Consider the following 13,472-nt stretch of genomic DNA (forward strand, 5'->3'; position numbering starts at 1 on the left):
GTTGTCGCGTGTAGCTCTGTCCTTTGCCATGGTCGAAAGATACAGCCTTTTTTTTATATTAGTTTTACACAATTAGTTTTAGTTTTGTATCACTTTTAAAAAATCTAAATTTAACGAGTTAAACAATTTTAGACGTCAAAGATAAAAAAAAAAAATTAAAAAATTACAACCGTAGAATCAATATGAGATGCTTTGAACTAGTGGGAGCAAAAGAAAAAGTATTTTCAGCTATAGTTATTAATTAAAAAAAGTGAGCAGAAGATCCATTAAGTTTATTGGAAGGGCAAATAAGAGCAGCACTATGATTAATTGAATGGTGCAGATTGTTGAAGTGAAAGGAGGGAAAACGTAGTTAAATTAGTCTTGATAGAACAAGGTCCATTCGAAGCGTAGAATGCTTATTATTCTTCCGATTAATAATAATATTCCAACAGGCAGAGCCCACAGAACAAAAGGCAATAATAAAGTCTTTGTCTTTCTCTCTTTCCTTCAATAACACAAATGGTGAAAGCCAGACAGTGTTCTCGGCTGTGGCCTCGCAAATCATGGTGGCGGGTTTCGTCTCCGGCCACGCTCACTCTGCTGCTGCTGACTTGCTCCTTCCTCACTCTCATTCTTCTAGCTCTCCACATTCTCTCCACTCCCCATGCCAATGCCAACTCCTCCGTTTCTCGCAACACTCACATGTATCGTATCTCTACTCTGCTTCATTCTGCTACATTTCCTTCACTCTTTCTCTGTTTTATGCCTATGCAGCGAAGCTGAAGAAGACGACCAGGTAGCGTTGCGGATGGAAGTAATATCCTGGCAGCCCAGAGCTTTTCTCTATCATAACTTTCTGGTCAGTTTCTATATATGCCTCCCTATCTAACTTCAATTATAATCCAATTTCAATGGTATCATGTGCTTTGTATCTCCATAAAACCGATACCAAAGATTGGAAGAGAACGTAATAATACTACTAAAGACAAAAAATTAGATGTAGTTTGTCACTTAATGTTGTTTGTTCTCTTATTAGAATTACAAGTTTATCTAGTAATCTGCATTATAAATGTTTGTATAAAATATTAATATATGTTTTTTTTTTATTAGCAAATGTTAAATGTTAATTCGTTAGTTTTTTACATGGGAGGAATTTAAATCCATAACCTCTCTCTCGTCTCTTTTCTCTTCAACCACCAGGTCCAACAACCTTATAACTCTATTAGTATATGTAATTGAAGTGAAACTTTAATTTTTAAAGACAAATAATACTAAAAAGTTTTAAAAATTGCCCCTATGTTTCGTTCTAAAAATAACAATAATGAAGTCTATCCTGAGCTTATCTAAATAATATATATAGCTTTTGATTGGTTGTTCATATTGGTACGTTGCTCACGCAAGAATTTGTCATTGTTAATGATCTTGTGCTTGTCATTGGATTTGTACATGATAGACTTGTTAAGCAGGGATGTGGGTCTAGTTTGTTTGAGTCGCTAGAAAATTGTGAGGTGGGAACTGTGAAGGGGAGTAAAAATGGAGTGACATGGCTGATGGAAAGGAAGGTTTTGGTTTTTACTCTTTGATGCTTAATAGGGGAGTTTGAAATCTTTTTCAACTCACTTTTACAGTATTGGAGGAGTGATAAAAAATTATGAAGTGGAGTACAAATTGATAGTGTTTTCACTTTGAGCATTCCCACATTTTTCTTATACCAAACAAGCATCAAGAATTGCCATTCCAAATGTTCTATTTATCCTTTTTTCCACTTGCTAGCCCGTGATCACCAAAGGTGAAGTTTTTTACTTAATTATAGTCATGCTTTAGGAAATATTAGAAGAATGGACTACCTAGGCTCACTTCTCTTAATTAGTTATTGAAACGCGGTGTACGTTATTCTAAATTTTGAATACCAATTAGCATGATATGGTTATATTGTGTTTAACCATTGTTTAAGGTTAGTGCCCAATTGTGGTACTAATATTTAGGTGTCTCCATTTTGAAATACTGAAATTTGGCTGATTAATCTTTACAGACCAAGGAGGAATGTGAATATCTAATTAATATTGCCACACCACACATGCAAAAATCAACAGTTGCTGATAATCAATCTGGACAGAGTGTAGTCCACGAGTTGGATTCCCTCCTTTATACTTTTCTGTCATTTGAGTTCATTCATTATTGAAAATAAATATCTAATTATCTTTGCTTATTTCTTTTGCGTTAGCGTACGGAAAAGCACTGGTGCTTTTCTGGACAGAGGACAAGATGAAATTGTGAGGAATATTGAGAAGAGAATAGCTGATGTTACTTTTATACCCATAGGTATGTACTTGCTGTCTTTTGCCACTTTTTCATGAGTTTTAATTGTTAATAAAACTAAGGAATCATTGCTTTTTTTTTTTCCTGCTTCACATGTGTATCAAAGTTTTTTTTTTTTTTTTATCAAAAATTTTAATTTGTTATAATATTAATTTTGTTAGTAAAGAAAGATTGAACTCATAATCTTTTCGTCCCTTTTTTTTTATCCATAGTCACATGTATCAAAGTAAATAATGAGTGACAAGAAGGCCATCATGGCATCCAATACCCAATGTTTCATGAACTTCCTTGGTTCTTCCTTGATTTAGAAAAGTCATAATTTTGGGTTGTAATCCTAATAAAATTAAGGACTATATAGTTTAGGAAATAAATTTTTAAACCTTCGTATTTACATAAAATAATTCAATATGATAAGTTTAATTTTGATTCCTATATATAATTTTTTTACACTACTTGCAACATCACCTGAAGAGTTTTATATATAAGGTAGTTGTCATCAGGTGAGACCCTTTTTTGTTTTAGTGATGTCGTAACATAATTGGATGATAGTTTCTTAAAAATTGGATGATATATTTAAGGTTAAATAAGAGTTTATTAAATTGACTGTTGTAAAAGAATAATAGAAGATAAATTATCAATTGTTTCATAATTAATTTCATATTTTGAAAGCATGCAATGTTATCAAATATTTATGCCTATGTATATTGCAAAACAACTATTCATCTAAATTAATTTAGATGCTTGTATAAGAAATTTCTAAAGCGATCTAAACATGCATGTTAATAATAACAATACGCTCACATCAAAACTCTGGAGGAAGCGTTATTAGATGAGAATACTAACCTCCAACCACTGTCATTTGACGTTTAGTGTTTGTATATGGAAAGAAAAATAGCTTCAGTGACCCAAAGAAAAAGCAATGCACTCCTTTTATATAGAGAGTTCAGGCCATCATAAAATCTTAACATATATGTGCAACAAATCATGGGATTTAATTACCCAATCTACCGAGAAAATTTGCATATATATCAGTTACTTGTAATAAGAATATTTGTATATTACAGTTACTTAATATTTGCATATGTCAAGTTAATAATGAAAATATTTAATCTAAAAATAGACCATATCATAAATGGATTTCCCATAAAAAAGGAAGATTTCAAATTAAAATCCACACCTAAAATCAATTAACCACGTCTGCACCTAAAAAAGGGAAATTCTATCACTTAATTAACTAAGAGAAATCCTATCAGCTTGCTCATTGGAATTTAAAGTATTTTTAATTGCTTAATGTTCAGTCACTTTATTTGGGTGCTATGCATTTAAATTTAATGAATATTTTTTTCAGCATGAGACTGACTTTTTGTGAATTTTGTGGAGTTGAAGACTTGAAGTTGTCTTTGTGCTTCATTATTCTGCTTGATATTCCTTGTGGATTTCTAGGTTTTTGTTTTGTTTCTGAAAAGGAAATGAAAATCATGTACAAAAAAAAAATACTCGAAATCACATCGACGATGAGATCCATATTATATTTTAGCAGCTAATTTGCTTCAAGAAATTGAAATATTAATTGCAAGAATTTGTTAAATTCAATGAGATATGTTTGAATCCATGTATCAACTCTAGACATTGTCATTCTTACATGTTTTGCCTTTGCTTTGTTTGAAAGTTTGAAACATCTATAGCTAAAGCAACCGATCATCATGTTGTATGAAGTGTAAAGGATAAGAGATATTTTAAAACTGATTTTCCACCAAGAAAGTAAGATGGAACATGCTTAGTTGTCTTTGCCTTTTGGATGATGCTTACTTAGATAGGATGTTATTTTTCATCATACAGTTAAAAACCACTATATATAAGTTGTATCTCGCGATATGCAGAGAATGGTGAACCAATTTATGTTATCCATTATGAAGTTGGACAATATTATGATCCTCATTATGACTACTTTATTGACGATTTTAACATTGAGAACGGGGGTCAGCGGATAGCAACAATGTTGATGTACCTGTAAGTGACTTCAGTTGCCTATTATTTGTTAACCTTAATATGTGTTGGATATGAAAACAAATGCTCATGCAACAGTCCACTTTTTGTATTCTAATGATACAGTTCAAATGTTGAAGAAGGGGGTGAGACAATGTTCCCACGTGCCAAAGCAAATTTTAGCTCTGTGCCTTGGTGGAATGAGCTTTCTAATTGTGGAAAAATGGGACTTTCAATTAAGCCAAAGATGGGTGATGCTTTACTTTTCTGGAGCATGAAGCCTAATGCAACTTTAGATGCATTGACTTTGCATAGTTAGTTGCTCTTTTTATTTATTTATTTATTATTATTAAGCTTAAATATATTTAAAATCCTTGATAAATAATCAAATTTTATCATTGATTCCTAATAAAAAATTGTTGTTTGAAGTCCTTAAAATATTAAAATTTTATTTTGAATCTCTGTCATTTAAGTGATAATGTGGTATCATTACATCATTGGTAAGATTGAAAAATCAATTTGTAAGATGACACATCATCATTTAGCTGGTGACAGAAACTCAAAATAAAATTTTAATATATTAGAAACTCAAAACAATGAAAAATTTATTAGAGACTCTAATAAAATTTAATCATTTATAGGGAACTAACACATTTAATCATCATTATTATTATTATTATTATTATTATTATTATTATTATTATTATTATTATTATTATTATTTCTGAGTTGTGTTACGTTTTAGAAGGTTTCAATTTTAGAGAAGATAAATTAACAAACTTATCTATTTTTATGATAACTTTCAGGTGCTTGTCCGGTGATTAAGGGTAATAAGTGGTCATGTACCAAATGGATGCATCCCACTGAATTCAAAATGGTTTAAATAGGGATTACTATAGGAGTTTATCTCCCATTTCTTGTTTTTACCGTATATTAACATAAATATAACTTTACAGTTAAGGTTAGACAACAATGTTTATTTTACAATGTTAAGTTTTACGTTATTGTTAATTGAGACTATTGTAAATGGGAAAAATATCTTAAGGGTTTTTTTTTCCATGTATTTTCTTCCTTGTTTCCTTTATTTCTCATATTTTTTACATTTCCTTTTATTACGGACAATTGCTTCCCTGTAATAACAGGAAGCTTAGAGGATGTTATTGGTGTGGCACATATTAATAAAATAAGTGTCCTTTCAACTTGGTATTAGAGTTCCCAATCTTGGGAGCTCTGTTTTCACTGCCCGCTCCTCCCCAATCAGTTCCATTGGTTGGAGTTGTTCGTCCCAATCTCTTGAGATAAATTAACTGTTGTTTAGTATTGCCTTTCTCACTATTAATTAATGTGTGTCAAGTAGAACAAGTAATACTTTTTCACATTATTTTGGCTAATTTGACGTGAATCTATACAAGAATGTGGATCCTTAAAGTGGATTCAGACATGTTCTTTTTTCTTTTTCCTTTTGAATCATGTTAAAGTTAATATCTATTAAATTGCGTGAAGATTGTTAATATCTATTAAATTTATCCTCTTTAACATGTGCCATACCCTTACATTCAATGTCTACAAATAATTACAAATACGTATATTAAATTAATTTTAAAAAACAAAACTATAAAAATGTGTGTGTGTGAGAATTTAGTAAAAATCTTTGTGATGGATGGTGGAAATTAAAGTCACTCTAAAGTTTTTAATAATTAAAGAGAATTCAAGGCCTATGGCATTGCTATGAACAAACAGAACATTACGTCCAATAAGGTTAAGACATGCATGCATGGGTTGTTCAAGTGGAACCCATGGAATCATGTGTGTAGGACAGTAGCTTCCCCCATGCACCACAATTTTTATGCAGGATCATATCCTACCATTGCATGTACGTACCTCTGACTCTAAGCCGCGCAATTAATAATCAGTAATTACCATTTCTATTTCTCGTGACCCATTCTCAACGACTCCCTTCTAATGCACCTAACACTGTACTGTCTTAATAAGATATTGTTGCACTATATCAAAATATTGGTGAAATATTGATATAAAAGCTTTTTTTCTTGCACTGATCGACTTACTGATTCAGTTTTACTGCACTTTTATCAATGCATGATTCAGTTTTTAATGTCTTTCTTTTCTTAATTCTTAAAAGTGATTCTCTATCTCTATCTCTCTATATATGCGGTGTTTTTTTTTTTCTTTTCTAAGAATGGAAAAATATTTGTGTATGTGTTTTCTTATTCTCCAGCACATCCCTTATACAGAGTGGTCTCTCAGAAAATTATAGTAATTGCGCACATATGCTCAGGAAAACATCTGGTAACTACTCATCACCATTATTGGAGAAAGAGGAGAAAGATTTATTTCAAATTTATTCGTTGTTTATCAAAAGTAACCTTTCACTAACTTTCAATTGCAATTATGCCTGACAATAATCACATTGGGCCACCTTTTATTCAAAATCATTTTGTTAGTTACATGAGCTACTAGCAAATATTAAAATAGTCTAATAACCTCTAACAGTGTGTACCGTAAAAAAAAAACCCTCTAAAAATGTGTTTATTACGGTCATATAAATTTATTCTTGAGAATATAACATTTTTATGTTCTTTTGATCTTGACCACATGTATTATGTTTAAGCTTGATAGGATAACATTCTCATTTTGATATAAGTTATAAAAAATTATTATCAGACATGATATATTCTCATGAATCTATGTGACATCAAAATTTACTAATGTGACAACTTGAAAATTCAACATTGTAAGTATCTGTAGCATATGTTGAGATCATATTAAGTCATTATCTTTAGTTAAATTGAAATGATTGGATCATAGCAATCACAATTTGTCCAATCTACATGATTTCTTAATTGTATATGGTATCACAAATCAACTCAACTTAAACAACAACAAATTGATAGCTTTTGTCTTTAATGTTTTTCGCATAACACATTTTTAATCACACCAAAACATTGCAAGTAATCCTATAATATGAATAACATGAAACAAAGCAAAAACATGTTTAATTGAATTCACAAATGTCATACTAGGATTGATCTTGAGATTTTCTGGGTCCTGGACCAACCAAAAGAAAAATTATCCTTGTAACTAATGAATTTTTCCTTGTATTTTTTTTGTTTACATAATTATGTTAATGCTAATATAAATGGAAGGATATTATATTTCATACTGATCTTTGCTTTTATGTTTAACATTATAACTAAATTGTAAAAAAAAAATCCAAAATTATTAATATAATTTTGTTTGATGATTGAGTACATCACTATTAGTTGACTAATTACTAATATGTAATTGTTTCCCTAAAAAAAGTTTATTGAAATTTTTATTTTTTATAATAAATTCTTTATATAATTGTAAAATTATATTAAAAAATATATTTTAATACTTACTTAAATTAAATAAAAAAAATTTAGTATCCCTTTAAAAATAGAACCCTGGGCGGTCTCTTATCTTCGTTGTGCTCAGATCCACCACTGTATCATACGATACAAGTAATGTAATCTTACATGCATGGATATCAATCAAGTTGTAAAATTAACCAGTCTCTTACATTCATAACGTTTGTCCCTACACGGGCAATAAATGTCTTGAGAAATGTACTATCATCAACTATATACCAGTGTGCTAAATTATCACTTTACAATTTTGACCTTCTTTAATCAACAAATATTTTAAATCTATGTATCAATATTTTGCACCCTTCAAGTACTTATAATTATTAGAGAATGCAAAGTTATGAAAGTGAATTCACTGTGACATAGCTATGTAGTCGATGATCTTAAGCCCTATGAAAATAAAATATAAAATAAAACAAAATGTCCAACCAAATAAAGTGTAAAATGAACAAAATATAAGAAATAAATTAGTCAATAAAAGAAAAAAAAATCACGACAGCTAAACAACTGAAAGCATAGGGTCAAATTATAAAATTAGGGAGAAAAAAATAACAACACTAGTTATATATCCTTACGTTTTTTTTTTTCTTCTCAAATAGCCTTGGTCTGCCGCCGAGGACAACAAAAGAACTACATGGACTAAAATAATAATAATAATAATAAAAGTATTTAATAAGGATTAATAAAATTAGGGAGAAAAAAATAACAACACTAGTTATATATCCTTACGTTTTTTTTTTTTTTCTCAAAGCCAGTGCGCACCCCTCAAATAGCCTTGGTCTGCCGCCGAGGACAACAAAAAGAACTACATGGACTAAAATAATAATAATAATAATAATAAAAGTATTTAATAAGGATTAATAATAATAAGCCATGTTATAAAAATATATTCTTAAACTTTATTTTTGAATTGTTACATTTTTCTCTATATTATATTGTTGACAAAAATAATCCCACTTATAGTTTTAAGTAATATAGTTTTAAGTAATCCTTATTGATGGACTCTTAAATGACATTAAAATGGAAAGAAAATATAGTTTTAGATTTTTAGTTATAAGCAATTGTTGTTTATAGAAATAACCAAAAGGCTTAATTTTAAGCCATCCAATATGAAAAGTAGACTTTCTCTATAAAATAATTTAAGCAATGAGTGCCGGAGACGCTATTAATTGTATATTGTTACAAAATTTATAACAGAATAAAAGAGAAACAAAAATAAAAACAAATCACAATTACTAGTAGTACTATTTAAAATCCACCAATCTTAGCTCAATACTCAGTGTGTGGCCCGACAAGGAGGCCAAAGCTATGAGCAGTGCAAACGTCAAAGAGGCGACCAACAAACATAATCAATCAGTAAGATTCAAGTTCAACAATGTTTTAATATGAACAATTTTTTGTTCCATTTTCATTAATGATTTTTTATTAGTCGATCATACATTTATGGATAAAAACGAATTCCTGCGACCATTTGCATGTGGTGAGTATGCACCTGAGGCTGCGCCATCCCCATTTGTCAAAAGAAAGCTTACTTTTCTCTTTTTTTGTCACTGTCTCGTTCCCTTTTGAAAGCGAATGTGGTGTGTTGGTTTTCTTTATGGTTTAAACGAACCAACAGATTTTGGTCGCAACCTTGAGAAGAAAAGTTGACACACCCCTAGTGCAATAATGGCATGAGATTTTATTTTTTATCGTGTGGTTCTTGAAAATGTGTTTCATGTAAATACTTTATTTATTAAAAATTAAAAATTATTAGAATATATTCAAAGTGTAAAATTTATTTACACTTTTATTGGACCATAAATTGTAATGCATGGTAAGATTGTTAAATGACTTATAAGTTTATATATAATAAATAATTGTTACGTATAGTTTTAAAATTCCTATCAAGCAATTATAAACACAACAGAAAAAGAAAACCTCTTAATAATAGTGCAACTTTATTAACCATAGTAAGTTTTTTTTTTCTTTCTTAGCAAAGTGGATACTAATTAAAATGAGTGTGCCACTGTGGCATTAAGGGACACCAGCTTTAAATGCGAGTTGGTTGAAGGTAGTTTCATTCCATGTTCTCTCTTGTCTTACACAGTATTTATGAAATAGAAGGGATAAAGTTCGTTATCTTCATCCTCTTGTAGACATTACTATATTGTTGTATTTATTTATATATATAACTCTTCCTTAAACCAAATCTGTGACAGAACAAACGTAACTGGAATTTCTGAAATACCCACATGGAGTTTGTGCCAAATCAATGCCCTTGGATGGGTTCCTTCGGGAATTTCGTTGAGAGGGTCAAAAGGGTGGGTGCCCTCTTCGTCTCTGCCATCATTGGGAACATCTTCTCCGCGATCTTGACCTTCTGCTTTGCATTAGGTACAACACCATTCTCTTTTCGCCAAATTTTCGATCTACTATGAAGAATTTGGTTTTGCCATTGTGATTGTCAGTGTCGTGCTATGTACGAGGTTGTCTTTGAGGATGTTGGCAATTATAATTTTTACAGACACATTTTTTTTTTTGTTTAATTTTGTTCTGTTTTATGGGGAGCAGAAAAATGTGAGAACTTAGATGTTGGTTTGTGTTGGATTGTTCTGCAATTGGCATATGTTCTTTACATGTCTTGTCTTGTGTCCATTTCCTGAATCACCTGAAGTTTGTGTACATTTTACACGTCTTTGTCTTGTGTAAATTTTCAATATCATCTGAAATCAAAGGTTTTTTTTCTTTTTATAATTTTTGTTTTGAAATTCCAAACTGTGACAATATTTGAGGCTAATAAGGTTTAATGGATTGTTTGTTATATTTGCAGTTGGCACTTTGTTGGGGGCTATGACTGGAGCCTTGATAGGCCAAGAGACAGAGAGTGGTTTCATTCGAGGGGCCGCTATAGGTGCCATATCAGGAGCTGTTTTTTCCATTGAAGTGTTTGAATCTTCCCTTGTTCTTTGGAAATCTGACGAATCTGGAATTGGGTGTGTCTTATACTTGGTGAGTTAGTCACTTGGTTTTCATTTTCAAGACCTTGTCAAATATGGGATATAGAAATTGCTACACAATTGCTGAGTTCTTGAGAGTTATAAGATTAGGCTTGGAGGTTTGAAAAAGAGAAAGGAGAGAGAGAAGTCGTGACTTTAAATTTCTTCCAATAATAAACTAATAATTAATATTTTCCCATAAAAAAACAATTATTGAGTTCTTTGCATAGTCCCGTGAGATTTTATTGTCATTTTCACTAGCAAGTTGTGTAGTCTAATCATTTTAAGTTATGTAATGCAGATTGATGTTATTTCTAGCCTATTGAATGGGAGACTAGTGCGTGAAAGGATAGGTCCAGCCATGTTGAGTGCTGTCCAAAGTCAGGTATTTTTTGTATTTATTTTGTAAATGAAATTAGGTTATGCACTTGGATCATCTTGCTTATGATGCCTTTGCCACTTCATTTCTCAGATGGGTGCGGTTGAAATAAGCTTTGATGAGGTACAAAACCTCTTTGACATTGGTGGCGCCAAAGGTTTATCGAGAGATTCAGTTGAAAAGATCCCAAAGATCACAATTACAAGTGACAACAATGTTCATGCTTCTGGGGAGAAAGATTCATGTTCAGTTTGCCTCCAGGTTTTTTATGATGATACAATTTTTCTTTTTCTCTTTTTACCAGTAAATGTTATTTTTTTGTTAGAATATTAATTCTTTTAGGAGAGAAAATCGACAAATGACTTTTTCTCTTCTTTTTTTTTTCACCATCTAACTTATTTTATATCTCTCGTATAATTTTTCTTGTTAACACGCGTGTATACCTTCTTGAAGTGTTGATAATGTTAAGCATGGACAGATACAGAGGGGGCAGGTGGAGGGCACTGGCCTTTAAGTTGGCTAATATAAAATTAGTTGTATTTATTGTTATTATAATAATGGTTAAAGTTATCGAGCATATGATTTAACTAGTTGCTTATGTTATTGCTATTGATTATACTCCATACTTTATTTGTAATTGTTTAAATACCTAAATATTTATCCATACAGAGGGAGTAATGTTTAAGTCTATAGAATTAGAACTAGTGTAAAATTAATTATATTTGTTGTTAACGGTTAAAGTTATTATTATTTAAAATAAAAATTATTTTTAATTTTATGTATAAAATATTAAAATTAGTAAATATTTTTCTAAAATTATTTTTTATTAGAAATTAGGTATTTAAACAATTACAAATAAAGAAGAAGAAAAATCAGCCCCCTTAATAGAAAAAAAAACTTAGGTATTTGATTTTATTTTATTTCTGGTGGTGATAAAGAAAAGTTGCTAAGCTTGTTTATTTTATTGTGAATTTTTGCATTTGCAGGACTTTCAGCTTGGGGAGACTGGTAGAAGTTTGCCTCATTGTCATCACATTTTTCACCTACCTTGCATTGATAAGTGGCTGATCAAGCATGGTTCTTGCCCATTATGCAGAAGGGATCTGTAATTTTGTATCTGCAAAGTATACAAACCGTAAAAATAGCTAGGTTAACTCTTTCATTTTTTATATATAAGGGAATCTACTTTTAGGAATGTACACTATGGATAAATGTAGTCGGAACTAGGAACCAACCATCCCATGTCATTCATGAGTGGCATAATTGTAATAAGTTACTAGAAAGAAAGTTTTGACATAAATCAGCTGCTATTTCTTGTATATGGACTATTTTTCTGGCCTTGGAGTAAAGAACATGAAACAGTAGACTAGGGAGCACAAATCTTTCGTTTATTCGTGGGAAAGGGTAGAGGGGACGAGGGTATAGTAGTTTGTGGTTAGATTAGCAGTGAGAGAAAAAATTCAACAATTTTTTTAGATATATTATTTTAATAATTGATGGTGTCTATATAATCAATTATTGTTATTTCAATTATAAAAAAAAAGAAATTATATATTTTTAAAGGGACGACCAGCCGATAAAAGCATATGCCATTTTTTTTACATTTATATCACTTAATTTTTTTAAAATACAAAATTAATCAATCGACCATTGAATATATAGTTTGATAATATGTTTTTGATGATGTATGGTAAATTTCATAATGATTGGACATTTGTTTGTAGGTTGTTTAGTGGTAATAAATATTTATCCATATTTTAAATAACATATTATATATATATATATATATATATATATATATATATATATAAATGAAGTTTATTGATAAAGTAATAATTATTTTTGGATTTGTATGAAATTTTACTTGATTTACGAAAACTTTCAATTTAATTGTTGGATTGGTTAAATTTAAATACTATATAGTATAAAATTATTAAGTAGTGTAAGTACAAAAGTTTGACATCTGATGTCAATTAAGAGAAAATTAATTTTAAGAATTTATATTATTTAGATTGTAAAAAAAAATAATTGCAAAATTATACCTTATTATTTTCTGTTTATTAAAAAAATCATAAACCGTGGATATTATTAAATAAATTCAGTATGTCAAAAATGAATATGAAATGATTTTTAATAGTTGTTTTTGTATTTAAATATTTAATTATCAAGAAAAATGAGAAAATAAAAATAATTCAATAGATTTTGATGATTAATTACTTAGTTTTTTTTTTGTAGAACATCAATTTTTCAAAAAAATTATGATGAAAATATTGTTTTTCATAGAATTAGTTCTTTATATGATTTAAGTATTTGACTAAATATAACATTTAAAAAAATCTCCATAAAATGCTGCTTACACTCCTAAAATAATCTTATCCAGAACCTACTGTTAATTTTAACCATGAGATAATTTAGACAAAG

At 29.8% G+C, this 13,472-nt stretch overlaps 2 protein-coding genes across 2 annotated transcripts; both read left to right on the forward strand.

Annotated features, from left to right (window-relative positions):
• The first annotated feature begins 380 nt into the window (after positions 1–380).
• LOC100809996 (probable prolyl 4-hydroxylase 10) lies at positions 381–5,486 on the forward strand. The gene is made up of 7 exons (XM_003520063.5): positions 381–686; positions 757–841; positions 2,015–2,112; positions 2,207–2,304; positions 4,182–4,311; positions 4,414–4,601; positions 5,094–5,486. The coding sequence occupies exons 1-7, from the start codon at positions 502–504 to the stop codon at positions 5,168–5,170; spliced, it is 861 nt and encodes a 286-aa protein (XP_003520111.1). The 5' UTR covers positions 381–501; the 3' UTR covers positions 5,171–5,486.
• A 4,272-nt stretch (positions 5,487–9,758) lies between these two features.
• LOC100816939 (NEP1-interacting protein 2) lies at positions 9,759–12,413 on the forward strand. The gene is made up of 5 exons (XM_006574594.3): positions 9,759–10,070; positions 10,507–10,685; positions 10,974–11,057; positions 11,145–11,312; positions 12,038–12,413. Exons 1-5 carry the CDS (start codon positions 9,929–9,931, stop codon positions 12,158–12,160), a joined length of 696 nt encoding a protein of 231 aa, XP_006574657.1. The 5' UTR covers positions 9,759–9,928; the 3' UTR covers positions 12,161–12,413.
• The last annotated feature ends 1,059 nt before the right edge of the window (positions 12,414–13,472 follow it).

The sequence above is a fragment of the Glycine max genome, chromosome 2, assembly GCF_000004515.6.
Source record: "Glycine max cultivar Williams 82 chromosome 2, Glycine_max_v4.0, whole genome shotgun sequence".
NCBI lineage: Eukaryota > Viridiplantae > Streptophyta > Magnoliopsida > Fabales > Fabaceae > Glycine > Glycine max.

What these genes read in the sequence shown, in the direction of transcription:
- LOC100816939 (XM_006574594.3), top strand. Translation starts at nt 9,929, where the DNA reads ATGGAGTTTGTGCCAAATCAATGCCCTTGGATGGGTTCCTTCGGGAAT. An exon ending in GACCTTCTGCTTTGCATTAG is followed by an intron (nt 10,071 to 10,506) that starts GTACAACACCAT and finishes TTATATTTGCAG; the next exon opens with TTGGCACTTTGTTGGGGGCT. An exon ending in TGAGTGCTGTCCAAAGTCAG is followed by an intron (nt 11,058 to 11,144) that starts GTATTTTTTGTA and finishes TTCATTTCTCAG; the next exon opens with ATGGGTGCGGTTGAAATAAG.
- LOC100809996 (XM_003520063.5), top strand. Translation starts at nt 502, where the DNA reads ATGGTGAAAGCCAGACAGTGTTCTCGGCTGTGGCCTCGCAAATCATGG. An exon ending in GTTTCTCGCAACACTCACAT is followed by an intron (nt 687 to 756) that starts GTATCGTATCTC and finishes ATGCCTATGCAG; the next exon opens with CGAAGCTGAAGAAGACGACC. An exon ending in AGATGCATTGACTTTGCATA is followed by an intron (nt 4,602 to 5,093) that starts GTTAGTTGCTCT and finishes GATAACTTTCAG; the next exon opens with GTGCTTGTCCGGTGATTAAG.